Source organism: Pseudophryne corroboree, chromosome 8 (genome assembly GCF_028390025.1).
Source record: "Pseudophryne corroboree isolate aPseCor3 chromosome 8, aPseCor3.hap2, whole genome shotgun sequence".
In the NCBI taxonomy this organism is placed as follows: domain Eukaryota; kingdom Metazoa; phylum Chordata; class Amphibia; order Anura; family Myobatrachidae; genus Pseudophryne; species Pseudophryne corroboree.
In genome coordinates, this window is record NC_086451.1 from 447273168 (window position 1) to 447300903 (window position 27736).

The 27736-nt window shown below is 48.2% G+C and overlaps 2 protein-coding genes across 3 annotated transcripts in view; one reads left to right on the plus strand and one right to left on the minus strand.

Moving 5' to 3' along the window:
- LOC134949558 (major histocompatibility complex class I-related gene protein-like) overlaps window positions 1-7209 on the plus strand; it is a 99440-nt gene extending 92231 nt beyond the window's left edge. For both annotated transcript variants that reach the window (XM_063938215.1, XM_063938214.1), the window contains exon 5: window positions 6702-7209. In XM_063938215.1, coding sequence (XP_063794285.1) covers window positions 6702-6859 — 158 coding nt within the window. In that variant the 3' untranslated portion in view covers window positions 6860-7209. The remainder of the gene's footprint in view (window positions 1-6701) is intronic.
- A 7490-nt stretch (window positions 7210-14699) lies between these two features.
- The window catches only part of LOC134949561 (H-2 class I histocompatibility antigen, Q9 alpha chain-like), a 240076-nt gene continuing 227039 nt past the window's right edge, over window positions 14700-27736 (minus strand). The window contains exons 7-8 of the mRNA XM_063938219.1: window positions 26992-27031; window positions 14700-19784 (exon numbers count right to left, since the gene is read on the minus strand). Coding sequence (XP_063794289.1) covers window positions 26994-27031 — 38 coding nt within the window. The 3' untranslated portion in view covers window positions 14700-19784; window positions 26992-26993. The remainder of the gene's footprint in view (window positions 19785-26991; window positions 27032-27736) is intronic.

Consider the following 27736-nt stretch of genomic DNA (forward strand, 5'->3'; position numbering starts at 1 on the left):
GGGGGCGTGGTTTAATACAGGGGGCGTGGTCAGTTACGCCCCCTGTACAGTAGTAGCGCCGCTTAAAATAAGATTTTACTTACCGATAAATCTATTTCTCGTAGTCCGTAGTGGATGCTGGGACTCCGTAAGGACCATGGGGAATAGCGGCTCCGCAGGAGACAGGGCACAAAATAAAAGCTTGAGTATCAGGTGGTGTGCACTGGCTCCTCCCCCTATGACCCTCCTCCAAGCCAGTTAGGATACTGTGCCCGGACGAGCGTACATAATAAGGAAGGATATTGAATCCCGGGTAAGACTCATACCAGCCACACCAATCACACCGTACAACTCGTGATCTGAACCCAGTTAACAGTATGATAAATGTAAAGGAGCCTCTGAAAAGATGGCTCAACAATAATAACCCGAATTTTTTTGTAACAATAACTATATACAAGTATTGCAGACAATCCGCACTAGGGATGGGCGCCCAGCATCCACTACGGACTACGAGAAATAGATTTATCGGTAAGTAAAATCTTATTTTCTCTAACGTCCTAAGTGGATGCTGGGACTCCGTAAGGACCATGGGGATTATACCAAAGCTCCCAAACGGGCGGGAGAGTGCGGATGACTCTGCAGCACCGAGTGAGAGAACTCCAGGTCCTCCTCAGCCAGGGTATCAAATTTGTAGAATTTTGCAAACGTGTTTGCCCCTGACCAAGTAGCTGCTCGGCAAAGTTGTAAAGCCGAGACCCCTCGGGCAGCCGCCCAAGAAGAGCCCACTTTCCTTGTGGAATGGGCTTTTACTGATTTTGGCTGTGGCAATCCTGCCACGGAATGTGCAAGCTGAATTGTACTACAAATCCAACGAGCAATCGTCTGCTTTGAAGCAGGAGCACCCAGCTTGTTGGGTGCATACAGGATAAACAGCGAGTCAGATTTCCTGACTCCAGCCGTCCTGGAAACATATATTTTCAAGGCCCTGACAACGTCCAGCAACTTAGAGTCCTCTAAGTCCCTAGTAGCCGCAGGTACCACAATAGGTTGGTTCATGTGAAATGCAGAAACCACCTTAGGTAGAAATTGAGGACGAGTCCTCAATTCTGCCCTGTCAGAATGAAAAATTAGGTAAGGGCTTTTACATGATAAAGCCGCCAATTCTGACACACGCCTAGCTGAAGCCAAGGCCAACAGCATTGACACCTTCCACGTGAGATATTTTAAATCTACCGTAGACAATGGTTCAAACCAGTGTGATTTTAGAAATCTCAACACAACATTGAGATCCCAAGGTGCCACTGGAGGCACAAAAGGAGGCTGTATGTGCAGCACCCCTTTCACAAATGTCTGAACTTCAGGTACTGAAGCCAGTTCTTTCTGGAAGAATATCGACAAAGCCGAAATTTTAACCTTAATGGACCCTAATTTTAGGCCCATAGACAGTCCTGTTTGCAGGAAATGCAAGAAACGACCCAGTTGAAATTCCTCTGTAGGGGCCTTCTTGGCCTCACACCACGCAACATATTTACGCCAAATGCGGTGATAATGTTTTGCGGTTACTTCCTTTCTGGCTTTTACCAGAGTAGGGATGACTTCTTCTGGAATGCCCTTGTCCTTCAGGATCCGGCGTTCAACCGCCATGCCGTCAAACGCAGCCGCGGTAAGTCTTGGAACAGACAAGGCCCCTGCAGTAGCAGGTCCTTTCTTAGAGGTAGAGGCCACGGATCGTCCGTGAGCATCTCTTGAAGTTCCGGGTACCAAGACCTTCTTGGCCAATCCGGGACCACGAGTATAGTTCTTACTCCTCTCCTTCTTATGATTCTCAATACTTTCGGTATGAGGGGCAGAGGAGGGAACACATACACTGACTGGTACACCCACGGCGTTACCAGAGCGTCCACTGCTATTGCCTGAGGGTCCCTTGACCTGGCGCAATATCTGTCCAGTTTTTTGTTTAGACGTGACGCCATCATGTCCACCTTTGGTTTTTCCCAACGGTTTACAATTTGGTGGAAGACTTCTGGGTGAAGTCCCCACTCTCCCGGGTGAAGGTCGTGTCTGCTGAGGAAGTCTGCTTCCCAGTTGTCTACTCCCGATAGGAACACTGCTGACAGTGCTATCACATGATTTTCCGCCCAGCGAAGAATCTTTGCAGTTTCTGCCATTGCCCTCCTGCTTCTCGTGCCGCCCTGTCTGTTTACGTGGGCGACTGACGTGATGTTGTCCGATTGGATCAACACCGCCTGACCCTGAAGCAGAGGTTTTGCTTGAATTAAGGCATTGTAAATGGCCCTTAGTTCCAGAATGTTTATATGAAGAGATGTTTCCGTGCTTGACCACAAGCCCTGGAAATTCCTTCCCTGTGTGACTGCTCCCCAGCCTCTCAGGCTGGCATCCGTGGTTACCAGGATCCAATCCTGAATGCCAAATCTGCGGCCCTCTAGTAGATGAGCACTCTGAAGCCACCACAGGAGAGACACCCTTGTCCTTGGCGACAGGGTTATCCGTTGATGCATTTGAAGATGCATTCCGGACCATTTTCCCAGTAGATCCCACTGAAACGTTCTTGCATGGAATCTTCCGAATGGAATCGCTTCGTAAGAAGCCACCATTTTTCCCAGGACCCTTGTGCACTGATGCACTGAGACCTGTCCTGGTTTTAGGAGGTTCCTGACTAGCTCGGATAACTCCCTGGCCTTCTCCTCCGGGAGAAACACCTTCTTCTGGACTGTGTCCAGAATCATTCCTAAGAACAGTAGACGTGTCGTTGGAATCAGCTGCGATTTTGGGATATTTAGAATCCATCCGTGCTGACTTAGCACTATCTGAGATAGTGCCACTCCGACTCCTAACTGTTCCTTGGTTCTTGCCCTTATCAGGAGATCGTCCAAGTAAGGGATAATTAAGATGCCTTTTCTTCGTAGAAGAATCATCATTTCGGCCATTACCTTGGTAAAGATCCGAGGCGCCGTGGACAATCCAAACGGCAGCGTCTGAAACTGATAATGACAGTTTTGTACTACAAACCTGAGGTACCCTTGGTGAGAAGGGTATATTGGGACGTGGAGATAAGCATCTTTGATGTCCAGCGACACCATATAGTCCCCCTCTTCCAGGTTCGCTATCACCGCTCTGAGTGACTCCATCTTGAATTTGAACCTTTTTATGTAAGTGTTCAAAGATTTTAGATTTAAGATTGGTCTCACCGAGCCGTCCGGCTTCGGTACCACAAATAGTGTGGAATAATACCCCTTCCCCTGTTGTAAGAGGGGTACCTTGATTATCACCTGCTGGGCGTACAGCTTGTGAATGGCTTCCTTTGGTAAAGCAGACTTCAGGAACCGATGAGGAGGAAACGCCTCGAATTCCAGTTTGTACCCCTGTGATACTACCTGTAGAATCCAGGGATCCACTTGCGAGTGAGCCCACTGCGCGTTGAAATTCTTGAGACGGGCCCCCACCGTGTCTGAGTCTGCTTGTAAAGCCCCAGCGTCATGCTGAAGACTTGGCAGAAGCAGGGGAGGGCTTCTGCTCCTGGGAAGCGGCTGCATGGTGCAGTCTTTTTCCTCTTCCTCTGCCCTTGGGCAGAAAAGAGTGGCCTTTTGCTCGCTTGTACTTATGGGAACGAAAGGACTGAGTTTGAAAAGACTGTGTCTTTTTCTGTTGATGTGAAGTAACCTGGGGTAAAAAGGTGGATTTTCCAGCCGTTGCCGTGGCGACCAGGTCTGTTAGACCAGCCCCAAATAACTCCTCCCCCTTATACGGCAATACTTCCATGTGCCGTTTGGAATCTGCGTCCCCTGACCACTGTCGGGTCCATAATGCTCTTCTGGCAGAGATGGACATTGCGCTTACTCTTGATGCCAGGGTACAAATATCCCTTTGCGTATCACGCATATATAGCAATGCATCCTTTAAATGTTCTATAGTTAACAAAATATTGTCCCTATCCAGGGTATCAATATTCTCAGTCATGGAATCCGCCCATGCGACTCCAGCACTGCACATCCAGGCTGATGCGATTGCTGGTCGCAGTATAACACCAGTATGTGTGTATATACTTTTCAGGATATTTTCCAGCCTCCTATCAGCTGGTTCTTTGAGGGTGGCCGTATCAGGGGACGGTAACGCTACTTGTTTAGATAAACGTGTGAGCGCCTTATCTACCCTAGGGGGTGTTTCCCAGCGCGCCCTAACCTCTGGCGGGAAAGGGTATAGTGCTAATAACTTATTAGAAATTAGCTGTTTTTTATCGGGGGAAACCCACGCTTTATCACACACCTTATTTATTTCATCAGACTCAGGAAAAACTATTGGCAGTTTTTTCACACCCCACATAATACCCGCCTTTGTGGTACTTGTAGTGTCAGAAAGGTTCAATGCCTCTTTCATTGCCGTGATCATGTAACGTGTGGCCCTACTGGACATTACGTTTGTCTCGTCACCGTCGACACTAGACTCAGTATCTGTATCTGGATCCGTGTCGACCCACTGAGGTAGCGGCCGTTTTAGGGCCCCTGAGGGTGTCTGAGACGCTTGAACAGGCACTAATTGATTTGCCGGCTTTCTCATGTCGTCAACAGTTTTTTGCAAATTGCTGACATTATCACTTAATTGTTTAAACACAATCATCCAGTCAGGTGTCGACTCCCTAGGGGGTGACATCACTAACACAGGCAACTGTTCCGCCTCCACCTCATTTTCCTCCTCATTCATGTCGACACACGCGTACCGACACACAGCACACACACCTGGAATGCTCTGATAGAGGACAGGACCCCACTTAGCCCTTTGGAGAGACAGAGGGAGAGTCTGCCAGCACACACCCAGCGCTATATATATACAGGGATAACCTTATATAAGTGTTAATCCCTTCTAGCTGCTGTTTTGTTATTATCTGCTGCCAAAATGCCCCCCCTTCTCTTTTTTACCCTGAATCAGAAGCAGGACTGCAGGGGAGAGGCAGGGAGCCGTCCTTCCAGCGGAGCTGTGAGGGAAAAATGGCGCCAGTGTGCTGAGGAGATAGGCCCCGCCCCTTCACGACGTCCTCATCTCCCGCTTTTCTTGTGTAAAATGGCAGGGGAAAAAATACATCCATATAGCCCTGGAGCTATATGTGATGTATTCCTTTAGCCAGCTAAGGTATTTTGAGTTATATTGCGTCTCAGGGCGCTCCCCCCCCAGCGCCCTGCACCCTCAGTGACCGGAGTGTGAAGTGTGCTGAGAGCAATGGCGCACAGCTGCGGTGCTGTGCGCTACCTTAGTCTTGAAGACAGGATGTCTTCTGCCGCCGCTTTCACCGGACCTCTTCGTCTCTTCTGGCTCTGTAAGGGGGACGGCGGCGCGGCTCCGGTGACCCATCCAGGCTGAACCTGTGATCGTCCCTCTGGAGCTAACGTCCAGTAGCCTAAGAAGCCCAATCCACTCTGCACTCAGGTGAGTTCGCTTCTTCTCCCCTTAGTCCCACGGTGCAGTGAGCCTGTTGCCAGCAGGACTCACTGAAAATAAAAAACCTAACTAAACTTTTATTCTAAGCAGCTCAGGAGAGCCACCTAGATTGCACCCTTCTCGGCCGGGCACAAAAATCTAACTGGCTTGGAGGAGGGTCATAGGGGGAGGAGCCAGTGCACACCACCTGATACTCAAGCTTTTATTTTGTGCCCTGTCTCCTGCGGAGCCGCTATTCCCCATGGTCCTTACGGAGTCCCAGCATCCACTTAGGACGTTAGAGAAATGCTGAGCGGTGCGCGATGACGTCATCGCCCACCGCACAGCAAAAGGACCTCTCTACGAAGGGAAACTAGACGCGTAGCGTCTAGTTCCCTTCACAGGGGACACAGCAGCGGACAGCACACAGCGGAGGGCACAGCAGTGGCGGATCTTGCCATGGTGCGGCGCCCTCCGGATGGCGCCAGCGCCCTCTGGAAGGCGGCGCCCCGGGCAAAAGTCCTGCTTGCCCGTGGCAAGATCTGCTACTGTTCCCACCTTACCTAATGGTAGACACTGCCCTATATTATACAGCCCGGGACCAGCGACCACAGTTCTGTAACAGAGGCGGGCAACCTGTACTTCTTCAGATGTTGTGGTTATACTGGCAGGGCATGCTGGGATTTGTAGTTGCACACAAACACAAGTCACAAATTGCCCCAGCTTTGGGGAGAACATCGGTGCAAGACAAGTCCACTCAAAATTTCATAGCAATAGAGATCTAATTCCAGTGGTCATCGTACATCTCCGATGCTTGTCGTGCTGCGCGTGTGCAGAACGTGTCCTGCATGGTTGCATGCAGAGCCCTCTAAGCAGCAGTGCGATCGACATGGTGCGTCTGCTTGGGGGCGTGGTAGTGGCAGCGATGGGAAGCATTTTGCAAAATGGGGATTGGTCGTCATATGTGGCGTGCTGTGGCCAGTGTCTGCGCCTTCCAATGCAGATTTCCTGGCCCCGGCAGCGTGGATACACCGCCCACCCTCAGTAACCCGAGGGTCACTCAGATGACTGATGATCACGCAGGTGATGCGATGCTGCAGGGAAGCCGGCAGGAGGCGTCTATTTACACAAGACGCCTCCTGCGACATGACCATATTATCGCACAGCAGCCGAATCCAATGACCCCCCCTGAATGAGCCCCAGAGTCCTGTACTGCATGTGTGCATAGTATGGATGGATGCAGCTCATCTCTGTGATACATTAATAATTGTATCTGTATTTTCTTTATGCAGAACTCTCGGATGATCCCCCACATCACCCCAGCGCCCCCTCTAACGGGGCAGTGATTGCTAGCTGCCTGGCTGTCATCCTGCTACTAGGCATCATAGTATTTGGCTCTGTGTCACTGGGAAAGAGCAGGAGACAGTCTGACAGACTGACCAATCCATAAAAGTGCCGGATATTATAGCACCAGCGTTTCTACACAGCACTGCAGCGGCGAGGTACTGAGGCCGCAACCTGGACATGATGATGGCATTATTCATACTGTACGGACTGCCTGCAGTTCTGCCTCTGACCTGAGCTCCTGGTGGCGCTGCAGCACACAGGAACTACCAGGGCTCCGTCCATACTTGTAGCACCATTTACTCAAGTTAACATAGCCAGCTATCTATGCCTGACACATATACAGTACACAGATTATTAGGCAAGGCAGGATTGTCTCTATTGCACTACTGATCCTGTATCCTGGACCTTGCTCCTGTCTGATTACCTGTTCATATATTAAACCTGTTATTATTCGATGGGTCTACTATTCAATCATCTCTGATAGTTTGTTCTGTGTACCAACCTGGATTACCTGACACTGTGAATGATCTGACTTACACATATCTCCCATACAATACCTATTTGCTGGCCTCTAAAGGTGCGCAGAGGAGGGTTGGGGTTTAGCTGGAAAGTGGGTATTGGGGCTGAACTGATAGAGTTTATGGGCATAATTCAGACCTGATCGCAACAGCAAAATTGTTCTCTAATGGGCAAAACCATGTGCACTTCAGGTGAGGCAGATGTAACATGTGCAGAGAGAGTTAGATTTGGGTGGGGAGTGTTCAAAAGGAAATTTTAATTGCAGTGTGAAAATAAAGCAGCCAGTATTTACCCTGCACATAAACAATATAATCCACCGAAATCTAACTCTCTCTGCACATGTTGTATCTACCCCACCTGCAGTGCACATGGGGGGTAATTCCAAGTTGATCGCAGCAGGATTTTTTTTTAGCAATTGGGCAAAACCATGTGCACTGCAGGGGGGGTGGGGGCAGATGTAACATGCGCAGAAAGAGTTAGATTTGGGTGGGTTATTTTGTTTCTGTGCAGGGTAAATACTGGCTGCTTTATTTTTACACTGCAATTTAGATTGCAGATTGAACACACCACACCCAATTCTAACTCTCTCTGCACATGTTATATCTGCCCCCCCTGCAGTGCACATGGTTTTGCCCAATTGCTAACAGAATTCCTGCTACGATCAACTTGGAATTACCCCCTTAGTTTTGCCCATTAGAGAAAGATTTTGCTTTTGTGATGAGGTCTGAATTAGGCCTTATGTTTCTAACAGGTGTCATAATATAACTGTGAGAATGCTGCTCTTCAATCCACAAATATGTTTGACATTATCTTAATGGAATTGTCAGGGTCACTGGTCGCTGACTATGTGCTGCTACATTTCTTTGGCGTGTATATTTGTGTAGTTCCTACGTGTCCCAGACTTCTTTGTGTCTTAGAACTATCTATACTGATCAATAAGCACATTAAGGACTCAGATGAAGTAGGCACTGGATTCTGGACCACGATATCTGTAACTTGTCCTGAAAGACCCAGTGTGGATTGGCTCTGGAGGGCTGGGTCATTCCATTCACAATCTACTGTCCATTCTGTATAATATTCCTCTGCTGCCTGACTTCCCTGCCTCAAGGACCGCAGATAGGATTCCGCAGAAGAAGACCTGTCAGGATCATTATACAAAAGCCTAGGGCCTGAAAGAAGGAACCTGAGGACAAAGGATTAGACCTTGTGATGCCCTAGATACATCTTCTTCTGCTGAGAGTTCCGGTACAATCTGTGATAAAGCTCGGAGCTGGATAGCCAAAAACTGTGTCAGTGACCTAGCAGCCATAGGAATACCTCCCAGTGATATGGTGGCGGGTTATAACGCTACAAAACTCACTAGAGTAGGATCTTGATCCGAGGCACCAACAGGCTCAAAGCTTTGACTGTTCCCAGAATGCATAGTGCCGCCTCCTATATCACCCCGCCTCCCTGCACAGGATCTCAGTTTTTAGTTAACCAGTCCAATGCAGTAGCAGGAAAAGAGACGACAACGGTTAGTAGCCACAACACTGCATTCTCACGACAGGAGACGTGTCAGCGGCTAATGCCATACCAACCCAAAGAAGCTAAGTGCGTCAGGGTGGGCGCCCTGTGGAGCCCAGTGTACCTCGCAGAAAGAGATTTAACAAAGGTAAGTTCTTACCATAAATCTGGTTTTCTGCTGCAGGGTACACTGGGCTCCACAGGGAATAACATTGGGATGTCCTAAAGCAGTTCTTTATAAGAGGGGACGCACTGTAGCGGGCACAAGAACCAGGCATCCAAAGGAAGCATCCTGGGAGGCGGAAGTATCGAAGGCATAGAAACTTATGAACGTGTTCACTACGGACCACGTAGCCGCCTTGCACAATTGTTCAAGGGTCGCACCACGGCGGGCCGCCCAAGAAGGTCCAACGGACAGAGTAGAATGGGCCTTAATGGTAGCAGAAGCTGGAAGACCAGCCTGTACATAAGCATGAGCAATCACCATTCTAATCCATCTGGCAAAGTTCTGCTTGTTAGCAGGCCAGCCACGTTTGTGAAAACCAAACAGGAAGAAGAGAGAGTCAGACTTCCGAATGGAAGCAATTCTCTTCACATAGATACGGAGAGCCCGTTCCACATCCAAAGACCGCTCTTTGGAAGACAACTCAGGAGAATTAAAGGAAGGAACCACAATCTCCAGGTTAAGATGGAAGGAAGACACCACCTTAGGTAGATAACCAGGGCGCGGTCTAAGAACTGCCCGATCACTGTGAAAAAAAATCAGATAGGAGGACATACAGGATAAGGCACCCAAGTCTAAAAACACATCTAGCAGAAGTAATCGCTAGCAGAAACAAGACCGTAAGGGAAAGCCACTTAAGATCCGCAGATGCAAGAGGGTCAAAAGGAGACTCTTGCAAGGCCTCCAAAACCAACTCTTGCAAGGCCTCCAAAACCACCGACAAATCCCAAGGACCTACAGGTGGGACATAAGGAGGCTGAATGCGCAACATACCCTAAGTGAAGGTATGAACAACGGGCAGAGTTGCAATTTTTCTCTGAAACCATACTGACAAGGCAGAAATATGAACCTTGAGGGAGGCCAGACGAAGGCCTAGGTCCAGGCCTTGCTGTAGGAAGGCCAAAAGTTTGGCCATACTAAACTTGTAAGCGTCATGATTGGTATTTGCTTGCGCACCAAGCAAAGTAAGAATTCCAGACCCTATGGTAAATCCGAGCAGAAACCGGCTTACGGGCCTTCAACATAGTTTGAATGACCGTCTCAGAAAAACCTTTGGCCCTCAGTACGGAAGCTTCAAGAGCTACGCCGTCAAAGCCAGTTGGGCCAAATCCTGGTAGACACAAGGGCCTTGAACGAGGAGGTCTGGCCGTTGTGGAAATAGAAGGGGATGCTCTATCTAGAGGCCCTGTAGGTCTGAAAACCAATGCCGTCTGGGCCACGCGGGAGCAATTAGAAGTAGTATGCCTCCTTCTTGTATGCACTTCCTTATCGCTCTGGGTAGTAAAGACACTGGAGGGAACATATATGGCAGCGAAAAGTTCCATGGGATTGCAGTGCGTCCACGAACGCTGCTTGAGGATCCCTTGTTCTTGCTCTGAAGACCGGAACCTTGTGATTGTGTCGAGACACCATCAGATCCACATCTGGAAGGCCCCACTTGTCCATGAGGAGTTAAAATACTTCTGGATGGAGGCTCCACTTTCCGGCGTGTACGTCCTGACGACTGAGAAAGTCCACTTCCCAGTTGAGGACCAGCGGAATGAACACTGCCAATACGGCTGGCAGATGGCGTTCTGCCCATTGAAGAATCCTTGATTCTTCCCTCATTGCCATGCGGCTTTGAGTGATGCCTTGATGATTTATGTACGCCACCCTGGTGGCGTTGTCCGACTGTACCTGAACAGGTCTGTTCTGAATGAAATGCTGGGCCAGGTTCAGAGCATTGAACACCGCCCGCAGTTCCAGAATGTTGACCGGAAGGAGAGACTCCTCCTTGGTCCACCGACCCTGAAGGGAGTGTTGCTCCAACATTGCGTTCCAGACTCTCAGACTGGCATCCGTCGTCAGAAGGACCCAGTTGGAGATCCAGAAGGTACAACCCCTGCTCAAGCATCCATCCTGCAGCCACCAGCTCAGTGACAGACGGACCTCCGGAGACAAGGAGATCATGTGAGACCTGATCCGGTGAGGCAGGCCGTCCCATTTGTCAAGAATCAGTTTCTGCAGAGGGCATGAATGGAATTGAGCGTACTCCACCATGTAGAAAGTCGACACCATGAGACCTAGCACTTGCATCGCCGAATGTATCGACACTTGCGGACGAGATAGGAAGCATTGAATCCCGTGCTGAAGCTTTAGGGCCTTCTCCTGAGACAAGAACAACCGCAGTTTGTGAGTGTCCAACAACGCTCCCAGGTGCAACATGCTCTGCGCAGAGACCAGGGAAGATTTCTTCCAGTTGATGAGCCACCCGTGGGCTTGCAGAAACTGGACAGTCAGATCTAGATGGCGTAGGATAATTTCTGGGGAATTTGCCAGGATCAATAAGTCGTCCAGATACGGCAGGATCCTGACCCCTTGAAGATGGAGTACAGCCGTCATTACCGCCATAACCTTGGTGAAGACTCGCGGAGCCATGGTCAAACCAAAAGGTAACGCCCGAAATTGGTAATGGAGGTTGCCAACCGCAAACCTCAGGTACTGCTGATGTGACATTGCAGGTAAGAATCTTGTATGTCCAGGGAGACCATATAATCCCCAGGTTCCAAGGCCAGAACAACAGAGCGAAGAGTTTCCTATACGAAACTTGGAGACCCTCACAAATTTGTTCAAGGACTTGAAGTTGAGAATGGGTCGAGAGGATCCATTCGGTTTCAGGACTAGGAACAGCGGTGAATAGTACCCCTTGCCTCTCTGAGCCAGAGGCACCTGTACTACTACTCCTGTGTCCAGGAGGGACTGTACCACCGAAAGAAGAGTTTTTGCCTTCACCTGATCCGAAGGGACGTCTGTCAGGCAAAATTGATGAGGGGGGGGCGATTTTTGAAGGCTACGGCGTAACCTCGAGTGATGACATCCTGTACCCAGGCATCGGAAGTGATCTTCAACCATTCCTGGTTATACCCTAGAAGTCTGCCCCCCACCCTGGGATCCTGTTATACGGCCTGCTTGTCAGTCTTGGAAGCAGGCTGACAGGCAGCCCAGGCCCGTTTGGGTTTGGGCTTATTGGGTTTGGAAGTGCGAGCCTGTTTCGGGTACGCTTTCCCTGCAGGACGAAAGGAACGAAAATAAGTACTCTTAGTCTTCGGTACTGAAGGAGCAGTATAGGTAGACAAGCTGTTTTAGCAGAAGCTAAGTCAGCCACTATCTTCGTGAGGTCTTCTCCGAAAAGGATGTCTCCCTTAAAAGGGAGTACCTCCAGGGTTTTCTTAGAGTCAGAATACCGGCATCAGAAGCCGCCTCCTTAATGTAATGAGAAGCTGTGACAATATACGATAGACATTGTCTAGCATGATCAGAAGCATTGGAAGACATCTCAGCTTCCATCTCCTAAGCCCACGCTTCAATAGCCTCTGCAGCCCAAGTTGCTGCAATGGTGGGCCTGCTAGGGTGTAAATCGCCTTTAAACAACCCTACACGCGCTTATCCATCGGTTCTTTCAGAGACGTGACGGTAGTTACTGGCAGAGCTGAGGATACCACCAGCCGTGCCACCTGCAAATCCACTGGCGGGGGTGTTTCCCAATTTTTACTTAACTCTGCAGCAAGGGGATAGCGAGCCAGCATCTTCTTGTGAGGTGTGAATTTCTTTCCTGGATTTTCCCAGGACTCCTGACGAATGTCAACTAAATGGTCAGAGTGAGGTAAAACTTGTTTAACCACTTTCTGACGTTTAAACCTGTCCGGTTTCTTAGGGGCAGTATCAGGCTCCGGGTCATCAGTAATTTGAAGAATGAGCCTGATAGCCTCCAGCAAGTCAGGAACATCCACCTGTGAAACTTCCCATCAGAAGCATCAGGGTCAGAATCTGTGGGGTCAGTATATACGCCATCCTCATCAGACGAGGTGTCTGGGACGTTGGTGGATTGTGAGGAACTAATAGCCCGCTTAGAGGACCCCTTGTCCTTAGGTGGGCGAGGGTTAGACTTCTGAGTAGTCACTGATTGGTTCAATTGCTGTAACTGATTGGACAGTTTATCTGCCCATAGCGGGTTAACCGCGGGGACCATAAGCGGTTGTACCGGCACAGGAGGTCCCATAGGGGGCGTTAGTCTAGTTACCAGCGTATTCAATAGCGTGGAAAGGTAGCCCAAGGCGGGTCATTTTGAACCCCCATTGCTACGATCCCACTTGGGGGGGGTAGGGGGGTAAGGGACCCCCAGAACCTGAACCCTCAGCAGCTATGTTTTCCTCAAATGTGTCTGCAGCGTCACCACCATGCAATGTGGGATCAGCCCCAGCTCCGTTGCCCTTTGTAGCTGACATATCCAAAAGCTCAATGCAGGGTAACCCAGTACAATATCAGCAGCACAATACCTGACAAGAACCCCCTGTGCAGTGTATTAGCACAAACAGGGAATTCAAGAGGCATATGTGACTGAAATGCATAGAGAGAGAAATACACAATAAGTATATCCTGTGAACTACCTATATTAAATGATAAACCTGACGCACCTAGCCCCCTCAGGTTATAGAATATAGGGATAGCAATCTGAGTGAGACACACAAAATGGAGGTCACACATCAGCTATATGCACACACATATAGTCACAATGTACAATGCAGAAATTATGACATGCAAAAAAACTGCACTGGACTAGCAATACAAAGTATGGCTATATATTTAGTAGATATATCAATGCACAGTAAAGACTAGATGTATATCACAGGCTACTTGTACTATATAACCCTGACTAAATGCACTTTTTCTTAACTAACACTATCAACAGACACGTAGAATACTTAAGTGTCTTGTAAAATGCACAGCGCTGACGTGCAGCGGCTTCACAAAGGAGGATTTGCCCAAACAGTCCCAGAAACAGTGCTGCTCTGTGTAATGGCGCCCAGACACTGACTGGAAGTGAGGGAGAGAGAGACATGCAGCTCCAGGGCGGGAACATTACTATAAATGGTGCCCTGGGGCTGGGGGAGGGGCTACAGGTCCAAGCCTTATTCCCCAGTTGGACTTCACCACTGACACTATGGGCTGTTAATAAAACGTTTTTTGTTTTTTTGTGAGGTAAAATAACTGACCTGTGCCCTTGCCCTGGTGGTTTAGTGGAGTCTCTGCCCGACCACAGTGTCCACCGCAGCGCGCGCGGCCCGCCTCCCACCAGCCGTGCCGGATCGCGATTTTATCGGGCCCTGCCTAGCAGACCCACTTACCTCCTCCCTGAGTGCGGCCACACGATCCAGGAGAACTTCGGTGGGTATGTGACTAACGAGGAGCAAACCGAAGCCTCCGTAAGTACTCAGCAACCAGGGCGCGGGAGTACACAGTGCTGCTGGCGGAGGTGATGGAGCTGCAGCAGGTGATGTCTGACTGACATCTAACACAGACAGTGCCTCTGCTGCAGCCCTTGAAGTCTTAATTTTTCACTTAGAAAAGCTCTTGTAAGGGCTGCTGGAACAGCCCCCCTGTTGTATGCCTGCTTACTGCATGGCACTAACTACAAAACTAAGCTCCTGTGCACAGAGGCGGGGTTATAGAGGAGGCGGCGCTATACATCTTGGGAAGAAGGTCAAAGCTTTGAGCCTGTTGGTGCCTCGGATCAAGATCCTACTCTACACCCCGATGTTATTCCCTGTGGAGACCAGTGTAGCCCGCAGCAGAAAAGGAGGTGTCAGGAGTCACAGGGTTACTGTCACTATCGGGGAAGGAATCACAGTCTCATAAACACCAAACAGCAGGAAAATGTATTTAGAACATGTTTATTGATGATTCAATGACACATCTCACAGTATGCAGCCAATCACAGGTCTCTGTTATTCCTCTTATATCCATAAACGGTTTCCGAACTCTAGGTCGACAGCACTTAGGTCAACACCCATTAGGTTGACACCTATTGGTCGACAGTGACTAGGTAGACACCAGAAATAGGTCGACACGGCCATTAGGCCGACATGGAAAAAGGTTGACATGAGTTTTTCACTTTTTTTATAGATTTGTGGTCTTCGATCTGCGTGGACTACGATTGGGAACGGTAACCTGTGCCGAGCGCAGCGGTAGTGGAGCGAGGCACCTTGCCCTCAGCATGGTGAGCGAAGCGAACCATGCGAGGGGACACAGTGCACTAATTGGGATTCCCAGTCACTTTATGGAGAAAACGACACCAAAAAAACATAAAAAACTCATGTTGACCTTTGTCCATGTCGACCTGATTGTCGCGTTGACCTATTTCGGGTGTCGACCTAGTCACTGTCGACCAATAGGCGTCGACCTAATGTCTGTAGACCCTGAGTCCCATAATCACGTGGAATTGTCTGAAACCTCAGTATGGTGGGATAAGACATGGTAGAGAAGAATGTGGGCGCTCTGGTTGCATAAATCATGGCATATAAAGGCACAACAACGATTTAAAAAATCTTAGATATGCAAATTAGCTCAGGAATGAAGGTGTTTGTGGGTAATACAGAGCACGTGACATGTTTTGGCCAATAGAGATGCATTTGTTAAAGTCAATTTTGAGTTGTTTTGTGTGAGTTCACCAGATTTAGAACTTCAAATAGAACTCAGTGATTTTAAAATGAAACTCAAAATCGACTTTTAGTAAATGAGCCATTTGGAACAGGGGCAGAAGTATTAACCTGGAGCAGACATAAGGAAGTGATAAAGGCACCAGCCAATCAGCTCCAATATGTAAATTAACAGTTAGGAGCTGATTGGCTGGTGCGTCTATCACCTGCCTTCTCCAGGTTAATAAATCTGCCCCAGAAATACTGTATTCGATTTTGTGGGGATGTTGGTTCTATCGTGGATGATTTTAAATAGAATCCATATCGACTTTTAGTAAATATACCCTCAGGTCTCCTTTATTCCTGTTATTTCCATAGACACCTGCTGTTACATTGTATCCATTACATGAATGACAAGACCTGATAGGACGGATGTTATTAGAAAGCCTGGCTAAGTAAGTTGTGGAACTATACTGTAAAGTAGTAGTGAGGGAGAACTGCAGTAACGCTATAAGGGCCTGTGCCCTAATATAAAATGTTAGTGGGGTCGGTGGTGAAGGTAATATGTATGTGTGATAGAAAAAAGGAGATGGTTGGTAATTAACCCTTTGTGAAACAAGTGTCTCAGTGACAGTTGTTGGTGACACCCAGGTATTCAGCGGAACAGGTGATGCTGTGCACGCACCATACTGGCCGATCCGCTGATTTCACATCTGATAATGAGTCGGCCGCATCTGGCAGTGTACTGTATGCATTGCCGCCGCTGACCCCCAACATCTCCCCTGCTCCTTCACTGAGGAGGAACGGGAAATGGTCTCCTGTGATACGCGGCCATACACTGTGATATATCTCGCAGTAGTGCACGGTCACAGTATCTGATGTCTGTTGGTCTGACAGACGTTTTATCTGACAGTCAATAGGTCGACACCATATGGTTGACATGCATTAGGTCAACGTGGTCAAAAGGTAAAAGGTAGGCAGTGCTTAAGGTCGCCAGGTTTAATAGGCTGACATGATGATGGTCAACACACATATGGCCAACACAAGTTTTTTTTACAAGCTTTTCTACTTTTGCTTGATTTACCATCCACGCGGACTACAACCGAGAACATTTGACCCTGTTGACCTTTTGTAGTTCTCAACCTTACCCAATGTCTATCTTTTAACTGTCGACCTTTTGACCCTGGCGACCTAATGTGTGTCGACCATATGGGGTCGATCTAAAGACTGCTTATCTAATTACTGCAGATCTTCTGTACCGCACTCTTCTCCGCATACCCTAGGTGCCGAGCTCAGTGATCTCTGTGTTCTGCAGCTGCTGTCACTGGGAGGCTGATTACTCCTCCTCATCACATACCCTGGGTGCCGAGCTCAGTGATCTCTGTGTTCTGCAGCTGCTGTCACTGGGAGGCTGATTACTCCTCCTCATCACATACCCTGGGTGCCGAGCTCAGTGATCTCTGTGTTCTGCAGCTGCTGTCACTGGGAGGCTGATTACTCCTCCTCATCACATACCCTGGGTGCCGAGCTCAGTGATCTCTGTGTTCTGCAGCTGCTGTCACTGGGAGGCTGATTGCTCCTCCTCATCACATACCCTGGGTGCCGAGCTCAGTGATCTCTGTGTACTGCAGCTGCTGTCACTGGGAGGCTGATTACTCCTCCTCATCACATACCCTAGGTGCCGAGCTCCGTGATCTCTGTGTTCTGCAGCTGCTGTCACTGGGAGGCTGATTGCTCCTCCTCATCACATACCCTGGGTGCCGAGCTCAGTGATCTCTGTGTTCTGCAGCTGCTGTCACTGGGAGGCTGATTACTCCTCCTCATCACATACCCTGGGTGCCGAGCTCAGTGATCTCTGTGTTCTGCAGCTGCTGTCACTGGGAGGCTGATTACTCCTCCTCATCACATACCCTGGGTGCCGAGCTCAGTGATCTCTGTGTTCTGCAGCTGCTGTCACTGGGAGGCTGATTACTCCTCCTCATCACATACCCTGGGTGCCGAGCTCAGTGATCTCTGTGTTCTGCAGCTGCTGTCACTGGGAGGCTGATTACTCCTCCTCATCACATACCCTGGGTGCCGAGCTCAGTGATCTCTGTGTTCTGCAGCTGCTGTCACTGGGAGGCTGATTACTCCTCCTCATCACATACCCTGGGTGCCGAGCTCAGTGATCTCTGTGTTCTGCAGCTGCTGTCACTGGGAGGCTGATTACTTCTCCTCATCACATACCCTAGGTGCCGAGCTCAGTGATCTCTGTGTTCTGCAGCTGCTGTCACTGGGAGGCTGATTACTCCTCCTCATCACATACCCTGGGTGCCGAGCTCAGTGATCTCTGTGTTCTGCAGCTGCTGTCACTGGGAGGCTGATTACTCCTCCTCATCACATACCCTGGGTGCCGAGCTCAGTGATCTCTGTGTTCTGCAGCTGCTGTCACTGGGAGGCTGATTACTCCTCCTCATCACATACCCTGGGTGCCGAGCTCAGTGATCTCTGTGTTCTGCAGCTGCTGTCACTGGGAGGCTGATTACTCCTCCTCATCACATACCCTGGGTGCCGAGCTCAGTGATCTCTGTGTTCTACAGCTGCTGTCACTGGGAGGCTGATTACTCCTCCTCATCACATACCCTGGGTGCCGAGCTCAGTGATCTCTGTGTTCTGCAGCTGCTGTCACTGGGAGGCTGATTACTCCTCCTCATCACATACCCTGGGTGCCGAGCTCAGTGATCTCTGTGTTCTGCAGCTGCTGTCACTGGGAGGCTGATTACTCCTCCTCATCACATACCCTGGGTGCCGAGCTCAGTGATCTCTGTGTTCTGCAGCTGCTGTCACTGGGAGGCTGATTACTCCTCCTCATCACATACCCTGGGTGCCGAGCTCAGTGATCTCTGTGTTCTGCAGCTGCTGTCACTGGGAGGCTGATTACTCCTCCTCACCTAGGCTGTTCCTTAGATTCTGACAATCGTTATCACACCTACTGTCCAACCATTCAATACACGGTAACATTACAGGGAGAACACAATCTGTTTTCCTCTATACAGTCAAAATACAAATGACATCCAAGACGTTTTGGGGGGAATACAAATATTTGAAAAGTCGGTTGGGCGTCTGTCTATTAGATAGGAAAACACAGACACCCAACTGACTTTTCAAACAACTGAATATCCCCCTTTAAGTGCTACACAGGTGTCGGTGGGAGATACTGGGCCTGGAATTTACACATAACGACTGTCACTAATGTATAAGTACATCCATTCCAATGGCGGGGACACAGGTCTATCTAAAGTACTCTAACATGTTATTGTTGTGCTTTTAGTTTGTTCTTCTGTTTTGTGATTGGATCTTGTTTTACAATGTTACCACACGTGGAAGGTCACATACAGTATATATCGCACAGAGTAGGACTGAGAGCACTAGAAGATATGTATAGTTCTAAACACCATGAGAGCTTAGAAAGCTCCGCAGTCAAATACATCACACAAATTCAAGAGATAAAATAATTCACTTAGATGTAAAGCAGTATTGGGGGAATTCAATTATGAGAGAAGAAACATCCATGTTTCACGATTTATCCTGATGTTTTCCCAATATTTATTTTCGGGATATCCAGTTTGGCCACCCGAAAAAAAAAAAAAAAAAATACATTCTCTTCCAAAAAACTAACTGGTTCAGTGAAACCTGTGTGTTGTTGGGAGAAACGGGTCCGTTTTTGGCTTTCACTATTTCACTGTTTTTGGAAACATATTCCCCGATAAGACATAATTAAATTCCCACCTATATGACTATACAAATCGCATTTAATGAAACTGATCTAATCATTTACATATAGGGTTCTTGCACCCTGTCATTTGGTGAATGCATTTGAAACTTAAAATGCTATTTTTAATTAAAATACATAATCACTATAGAAAGCGGCCTGGAACTTATAAGGAAGATTTATCATTTCTAAAGGTAAAGCAAAGTATTCACTGTAAATACTAAATACATTGGGTATGATGCAGATGCTTGGTAGCAAAGTAGGCGTCAATTAATAAAAAATAAGAAATATTTGTGCTATGCAATTGCGCATTTGTGTATGTTCACTTTCAAGCCCCAATAGCTGTAGAGAGTATGTATGTTTCCCAAACCAGCAGATCCTTCACTGATTACCTATATATAGCAATATATAGCACAGCAATCTCATCACTCTATACGCTCAGCAATATATAGCACAGCAATCTCATCACACTATACGCTCAGCAACCAAGGAATAATCACAGGTGATAACACAAGTAGACAGGACAGGGCGACTCGTTATCTTCCGGTGTGATGCTCCTCAGTGGTTCCTTATGCTGTAAAGAAAGAAGAAGACATTAATGTGTGCTGGTGTGTTTCCTGCTTATTGTATATGTTGTACTCAGATTATAGCTGTGATCACTGGTGCCGAGAGGGGGGGCAGGTACTAATTATCCGGGCCCTGGCTTTGCTGGAGGGACCCGGCGGGGACCTTTGGGAGGATGGCGCCGCACAGTGAAAGTGAAGACCCCAGCAGTGTGTCGGAGCCTTTGCTCTCTTCTGTGCATGCGAATATAGCGGGGAAGATAGCGCAATGGAGGAGGAGGTACCCGCTTGCTGACACAAGGTAAGATGCAGGGCTGGGGGAGCACTGTTTAGAGGAGGGGGCCACTGCACATGGACAAATTCTGATATTTACTGCAGAAGGTTGGGATTGAAATGCCGGCGGCCAGAATGCCGATGTTTAGAATCCCGACAGGGGAAGGTAAGTATACTTACCTCCCCCCAATGGCCCCCTAACCCTCCCTTCTAGCAGCCTAAACATAATCCTCCCTTCCCTACAGCCTAACCCTCCCCAATGGTGCTTAACCCTAACCATCCCCTCACACAGCCTAAGCTTACCCCCTCCACCCCTCCCTACAGCCTAACCCTCCCCAATGCTGCTTAACCCTAACCATCCCCTCACACAGCCTAAGCTTACCCCCTCCACCCCTCCCTACAGCCTAACCCTCCCCAATGGTGCTTAACCCTAACCATCCCCTCACACAGCCTAAGCTTACCCCCTCCACCCCTCCCTACAGCCTAACCCTCCCCAATGGTGCTTAACCCTAACCATCCCCTCACACAGCCTAAGCTTACCCCCTCCACCCCTCCCTACAGCCTAACCCTCCCCAATGGTGCTTAACCCTAACCATCCCCTCACACAGCCTAAGCTTACCCCCTCCACCCCTCCCTACAGCCTAACCCTCCCCAATGCTGCTTAACCCTAACCATCCCCTCACACAGCCTAAGCTTACCCCCTCCACCCCTCCCTACAGCCTAACCCTCCCCAATGGTGCTTAACCCTAACCATCCCCTCACACAGCCTAAGCTTACCCCCTCCACCCCTCCCTACAGCCTAACCCTCCCCAATGGTGCTTAACCCTAACCATCCCCTCACACAGCCTAAGCTTACCCCCTCCACCCCTCCCTACAGCCTAACCCTCCCCAATGCTGCTTAACCCTAACCATCCCCTCACACAGCCTAAGCTTACCCCCTCCACCCCTCCCTACAGCCTAACCCTCCCCAATGGTGCTTAACCCTAACCATCCCCTCACACAGCCTAAGCTTACCCCCTCCACCCCTCCCTACAGCCTAACCCTCCCCAATGGTGCTTAACCCTAACCATCCCCTCACACAGCCTAAGCTTACCCCCTCCACCCCTCCCTACAGCCTAACCCTCCCCAATGGTGCTTAACCCTAACCATCCCCTCACACAGCCTAAGCTTACCCCCTCCACCCCTCCCTACAGCCTAACCCTCCCCAATGGTGCTTAACCCTAACCATCCCCTCACACAGCCTAAGCTTACCCCCTCCACCCCTCCCTACAGCCTAACCCTCCCCAATGCTGCTTAACCCTAACCATCCCCTCACACAGCCTAAGCTTACCCCCTCCACCCCTCCCTACAGCCTAACCCTCCCCAATGGTGCTTAACCCTAACCATCCCCTCACACAGCCTAAGCTTACCCCCTCCACCCCTCCCTACAGCCTAACCCTCCCCAATGGTGCTTAACCCTAACCATCCCCTCACACAGCCTAAGCTTACCCCCTCCACCCCTCCCTACAGCCTAACCCTCCCCAATGCTGCTTAACCCTAACCATCCCCTCACACAGCCTAAGCTTACCCCCTCCACCCCTCCCTACAGCCTAACCCTCCCCAATGGTGCTTAACCCTAACCATCCCCTCACACAGCCTAAGCTTACCCCCTCCACCGCTCCCTGCAGCCTAACCCTCTGTAACTCTGCCCACCCGCAGCCTAGCCATAACCCTCCCCGGTGGTGCCTAACCCTAACCCCACAGCCTAAACCTAACCTCCCACCACGGCTTACATGTCAGAGTGGCCAGCAGTCTGGCGATGGACTTGTGACCCTACTCAGGATGCCAGTGTTGGCATTCCGAGTAGTATTGGGATTCTGGCGTTGGTAGTTTGACTGCTGAGATTCTGAGCAGATCCCACTGCAGACACCAGGACAGAACCCCCTACAGCTACCAGTAGCTACACAGACCAGGGACAGGAGGGTAACAGACAGTGACCAGCATACTGTAGGTATTAATCTCACCTATAAAAAGGCAAATTGGGCTGTATGTGTTTATTCTTGGGGGTAAATTTACTAAGTGGAGGTTTACATGGCGGCCGTATTTTCAGCAGTTTTGCCCACCGGTTTTAAAGGGGCAAATACAAAACCAGATGCATTATGTAATTAATATTATTGCCCCTTTAAATCAAGCGGCCGATACCGCTGAAGAAGTGACAGCTGTGATACATTTCCCCCGTGGTCTGTCTCTGCCCTGCGCAGTGTTCTGAGTTGTTGCTCTTTTATCTTTTTGAATCATTGTCTAATTATAACTGTCGGGTGATGGCTGGAAGTGCTGCCCCTCCTCCTTCTCCTCCAGAGGGGCCGCCCACAGCCCGAATGGCTAATGGGAAAAGTATGGCACGAAGTACTTGGGAAAATGGAGATGAGGTGAAGCATTGGCTTAGTCCAGCAGTCAGTGATGAGAGTACAGCTACATGTGTGTATTGTACAGCAACTATTCATTATCACTGTGCCGTCCTGCTACAGCGCGTAACCACGACATGCACATGTATACCTCTGACAGCAATCCCGTCACATAGAGGTGGCTTGTTACTCATGTTTGCACTTCATATGTAGGGGTCTTCTGTATGTACTAAGGCATGTACAGAACATATAGCAGCGTAATTCTCTGCCTATACTACACCCTCCGTATATCCCTGCTGTGCACTGCTCCGGCCTCTGTACTTATTATGTATTCACATCTACTGCTGTTATGGAATCTCCATTGTTTTATTATCATAAAGAAATAGATTGTGTTGGGTTTGTTATTCATTGTACAGCTACATGTGATATTGTGTGACACAGACTCAGCCAAGATGATGCTGACAATGTATCTCTGGGCATAAAACCAGAACAATCCTTACACACACATCCAATTCCCCTTGGCGATCCGTAGCCCTGAGCTAGCGCAGATCATCTCTCTAGTAGATTGGCAGCTTGTCCAGCATCAGTCTCCCCGCCCACAAGGACACAGCCCCTCTAAGCTCCACCCCAGCTCTACCCTAATTGGCTGGTGCTAAACCCATGCCCCGAGTCTGTCAGCTCCTCCTTTCCTATAGATGATGGACTAGCCCATGTGTTCTGCTTGATCTCACCCTGAGGTCTGCCAGCAGAGGTGACAGAAAAACTATGATATGTGAATAAAATTAATGCAGGACTTCACAGACTGGAACTCATAATTAATTGGATCTGCCTCAGTGGGTTGTTTTAGAATTCACTGTAGTCTTTCAGTTTCATTGTTGGTGACAGTGATGACCAGGAAGAAGCCACAGACCGGAGAGAAGGAAGATAACAGCAGGAAGAGAATAATACAGAGGAGACAGAGGGCAAAAAGCCAAACAGAGCACATGGGAGGAGGCAGAACGCTGCAGGCCGCAGACAGCAGGATAATACATACAGTTAAGTCCACAGTCATCTTACCGGAAAGCGAGACGCATGGGCGTACGCATCAATATTGCAACTAGCTGCGCCCACGTGTGGCTCATTCATGGGTAAGATGACCCTATGGGTCACAAGTGTATAAGTAGCGCATGTTCACAGGCACGCTAGTCATGGCAAACAAACTAATTACCACGGCTTGCGGGTAAGATGACCACGGACACATCTGTAGACAGAGTTTGGGCTGCCTATAGGAACTCAACCACAATGCGCCAGCAAGGGGCTAGAGAACGCGCTAAGCTGGTCTGAATCAGGTGCGTTCTGAGCCAGGGGGCATATGCCAGTCTCATATTGAGCCGGTCAGTGATCCATTTGTTGTTCTCCCATATCTTCTTCATATACTGCCGGCACGGATCGCTGCCTATGTGTCTGCCAGGTCAGCAGGTCGCGTCCATGAAGGGAACTTCTTATCAGGAGCCGGTGTGCAGATATCAGTCACATAGAGAGCTCAGGGGCCCCCAGCGAAAACACTTGTGACAAATAGGGGGCGATGCAGTTACTGTAGGTGCAAGCAGCCTAGCACTCTGTTATAACCCAGATTCAGGGCAGGAAGAGATACAAGTAGATGTTCCGGGATCAGCCTCGTGGCTTCAAAAATGGCTCAAGATCCCTATGTTTCCCTAACTGAATCTCCCCCAAAGATTAAATATTACAGTAACTCAAGAGAAAGGAGACAGCAACCAAATTGGAGATGTGTAAATTGAATGGTGGATCTGTAAGTATCCTGATGAAATGGTGGATCTGTAAGTATCCTGATGAAATGGTGGATCTGTAAGTGTCCTGATGAAATGGTGGATCTGTAAGTATCCTGATGAAATGATAGATCTGTAAGTATCTTGATGAAATGGTGGATATGTAAGTATCCTGATGAAATTGTAGATCTGTAAGTGTCCTGATGAAATGATAGATCTGTAAGTATCCTGATGAAATGGTGGATCTGTAAGTGTCCTGATGAAATGGTGGATCTGTAAGTGTCCTGATGAAATGGTGGATCTGTAAGTATCCTGATGAAATGGTGGATCTGTAAGTATCCTGATGAAATGGTAGATCTGTAAGTATCCTGATGAAATGATAGATCTGTAAGTATCCTGATGAAATGGTAGATCTGTAAGTATCCTGATGAAATGATAGATCTGTAAGTATCCTGATGAAATGGTGGATCTGTAAGTATCCTGATGAAATGGTGGATCTGTAAGTATCCTGATGAAATGGTGGATCTGTAAGTATCCTGATGAAATGGTGGATCTGTAAGTATCCTGATGAAATGGTAGATCTGTAAGTATCCTGATGAAATGATAGATCTGTAAGTATCCTGATGAAATGGTAGATCTGTAAGTATCCTGATGAAATGATAGATCTGTAAGTATCCTGATGAAATGGTGGATCTGTAAGTATCCTGATGAAATGGTGGATCTGTAAGTATCCTGATGAAATGGTGGATCTGTAAGTATCCTGATGAAATGGTAGATCTGTAAGTATCCTGATGAAATGATAGATCTGTAAGTATCCTGATGAAATGATAGATCTGTAAGTATCCTGATGAAATGATAGATCTGTAAGTATCCTGATGAAATGGTGGATCTGTAAGTATCCTGATGAAATGGTGGATCTGTAAGTATCCTGATGAAATGATAGATCTGTAAGTATCCTGATGAAATTGTAGATCTGTAAGTATCCTGATGAAATGATAGATCTGTAAGTATCCAGATGAAATGGTGGGTCTGTAAGTATCCTGATGAAATGATAGATCTGTAAGTATCCTGATGAAATGGTGGATCTGTAAGTATCCTGATGAAATGGTGGATCTGTAAGTATCCTGATGAAATGGTGGATCTGTAAGTATCCTGATGAAATGGTAGATCTGTAAGTATCCTGATGAAATGATAGATCTGTAAGTATCCTGATGAAATGGTGGATCTGTAAGTATCCTGATGAAATGGTGGATCTGTAAGTATCCTGATGAAATGGTGGATCTGTAAGTATCCTGATGAAATGGTAGATCTGTAAGTATCCTGATGAAATGATAGATCTGTAAGTATCCTGATGAAATGATAGATCTGTAAGTATCCTGATGAAATTGTAGATCTGTAAGTATCCTGATGAAATTGTAGATCTGTAAGTATCCTGATGAAATTGTAGATCTGTAAGTATCCTGATGAAATGGTGGATCTGTAAGTGTCCTGATGAAATGGTGGATCTGTAAGTATCCTGATGAAATGATAGATCTGTAAGTATCCTGATGAAATGGTGGATCTGTAAGTGTCCTGATGAAATGGTGGATCTGTAAGTATCCTGATGAAATGATAGATCTGTAAGTATCCTGATGAAATGGTGGATATGTAAGTATCCTGATGAAATTGTAGATCTGTAAGTATCCTGATGAAATGGTAGATCTGTAAGTATCCTGATGAAATGGTAGATCTGTAAGTGTCCTGATGAAATTGTAGATCTGTAAGTATCCTGATGAAATTGTAGATCTGTAAGTATCCTGATGAAATGGTAGATCTGTAAGTATCCTGATGAAATGGTAGCTCTGATATTTTTTTCTCGTACTGTTACATCAATGTTGTGCATCAGTAGCACTGGAACACCAACTTTGAGCTTATGAGAAGGTTCTCCTGAAATCTCTAGAGATGACAGAAACTCTACTGGACACGAAACACTTTCGTCGCTGTACATCACAGTATAGACTGAGTAAAATGATGTTTCCTTACCGTGAAGGTGTGTTAAGAGTATATGCTTAACCAGGCTGACTGTATCATATTTCAGAGCTAGTATATCTCTCCTGCACAACAAATTTTCATTGGTTAAACTGATGTGAATATCAGGGAAACGCTAGTTATGAGTTCATCTACCAAAGTGACTATATTGCAAAAAAAGTTGGTAATTTTATAAAAAAAAATTATCAATCCCGGGATTCCCAGGATACCTGAGATTGGGTTGAAGATTTTAAAATTAAAATCTTCAGTGCCCCCACCCCCTTCCCAGACCCGCCCAGCGCACTGATCTACACACCATCCTCTGGGAGTGCGGGCAGGTTCACTTGCTGCAGGCGGTGAAGCGCAATTCGGGCAGTTTGGGCGGCTGGCGTCAGACTGCGCAGCATGACCTCTGACTTCATGTCACACTGCACGGTGCGCACAGCTGGGAGCAGGAGGAGCTGGGAGGAGTGAGCTGGACAGCGTCTGAGCCTCCTGAGGACGCTCAATGCTGCCTGGCATTGAAACAATAAAGTGGCTCTCTAATCCTGAAATCCCCGGGATTGGAAGCTCCAATCCCGGGATTGGAAGCTCCAATCCCGGGATTGAATCCCGGCCAATTTTAGGCCTAAATCCCGGGATCCTGCCAATCCTGATCCCGGGATTGGCCACCCTAGTTGGATTCACTCTGTCTATCTAACCAGTGATTACAGAACGTTGGATGCAAGCATAAAAGACACCAGAAGAGAGATGGACTTGCCCATGCAATACAGTGCTCAGGAACTTACACTCAGATGGCGGATGAGTCAGAGGAGCCGTCTTCTTTGTCTGTAAGAGGAGAGTATTAGATGTATGAGATTGTTCTTACACTGTACTAATCTAATCTGTACTATATAGTGATGGGCGCTGGGAATATCCTCTGACATCAGCCGCCATCACCACACAGGGACATCTGCAGTTACTATACATTACTGACATCAGCCGCCATCACCACACAGGGACATCTGTGGTTACTGTACATTACTGACATCAGCCGCCATCACCACACAGGGACATCTGTGGTTACTATACATTACTGACATCAGCTGCCATCACACACAGGGACATCTGCGGTTACTATACATTACTGACATCAGCCGCCATCACCACACAGGGACATCTGTGGTTACTATACATTACTGACATCAGCCGCCATCACCACACAGGTACATCTGTGGTTACTATACATTACTGACATCAGCCGCCATCACCACACAGGGACATCTGTGGTTACTGTACATTACTGACATCAGCTGCCATCACTACACAGGGACATCTGTGGTTACTGTACATTACTGACATCAGCCGCCATCACCACACAGGGACATCTGCGGTTACTATACATTACTGACATCAGCCGCCATCACCACACAGGGACATCTGTGGTTACTGTACATTACTGACATCAGCTGCCATCACCACACAGGGACATCTGTGGTTACTGTACATTACTGACATCAGCCACCATCACCACACAGGGACATCTGTGGTTAC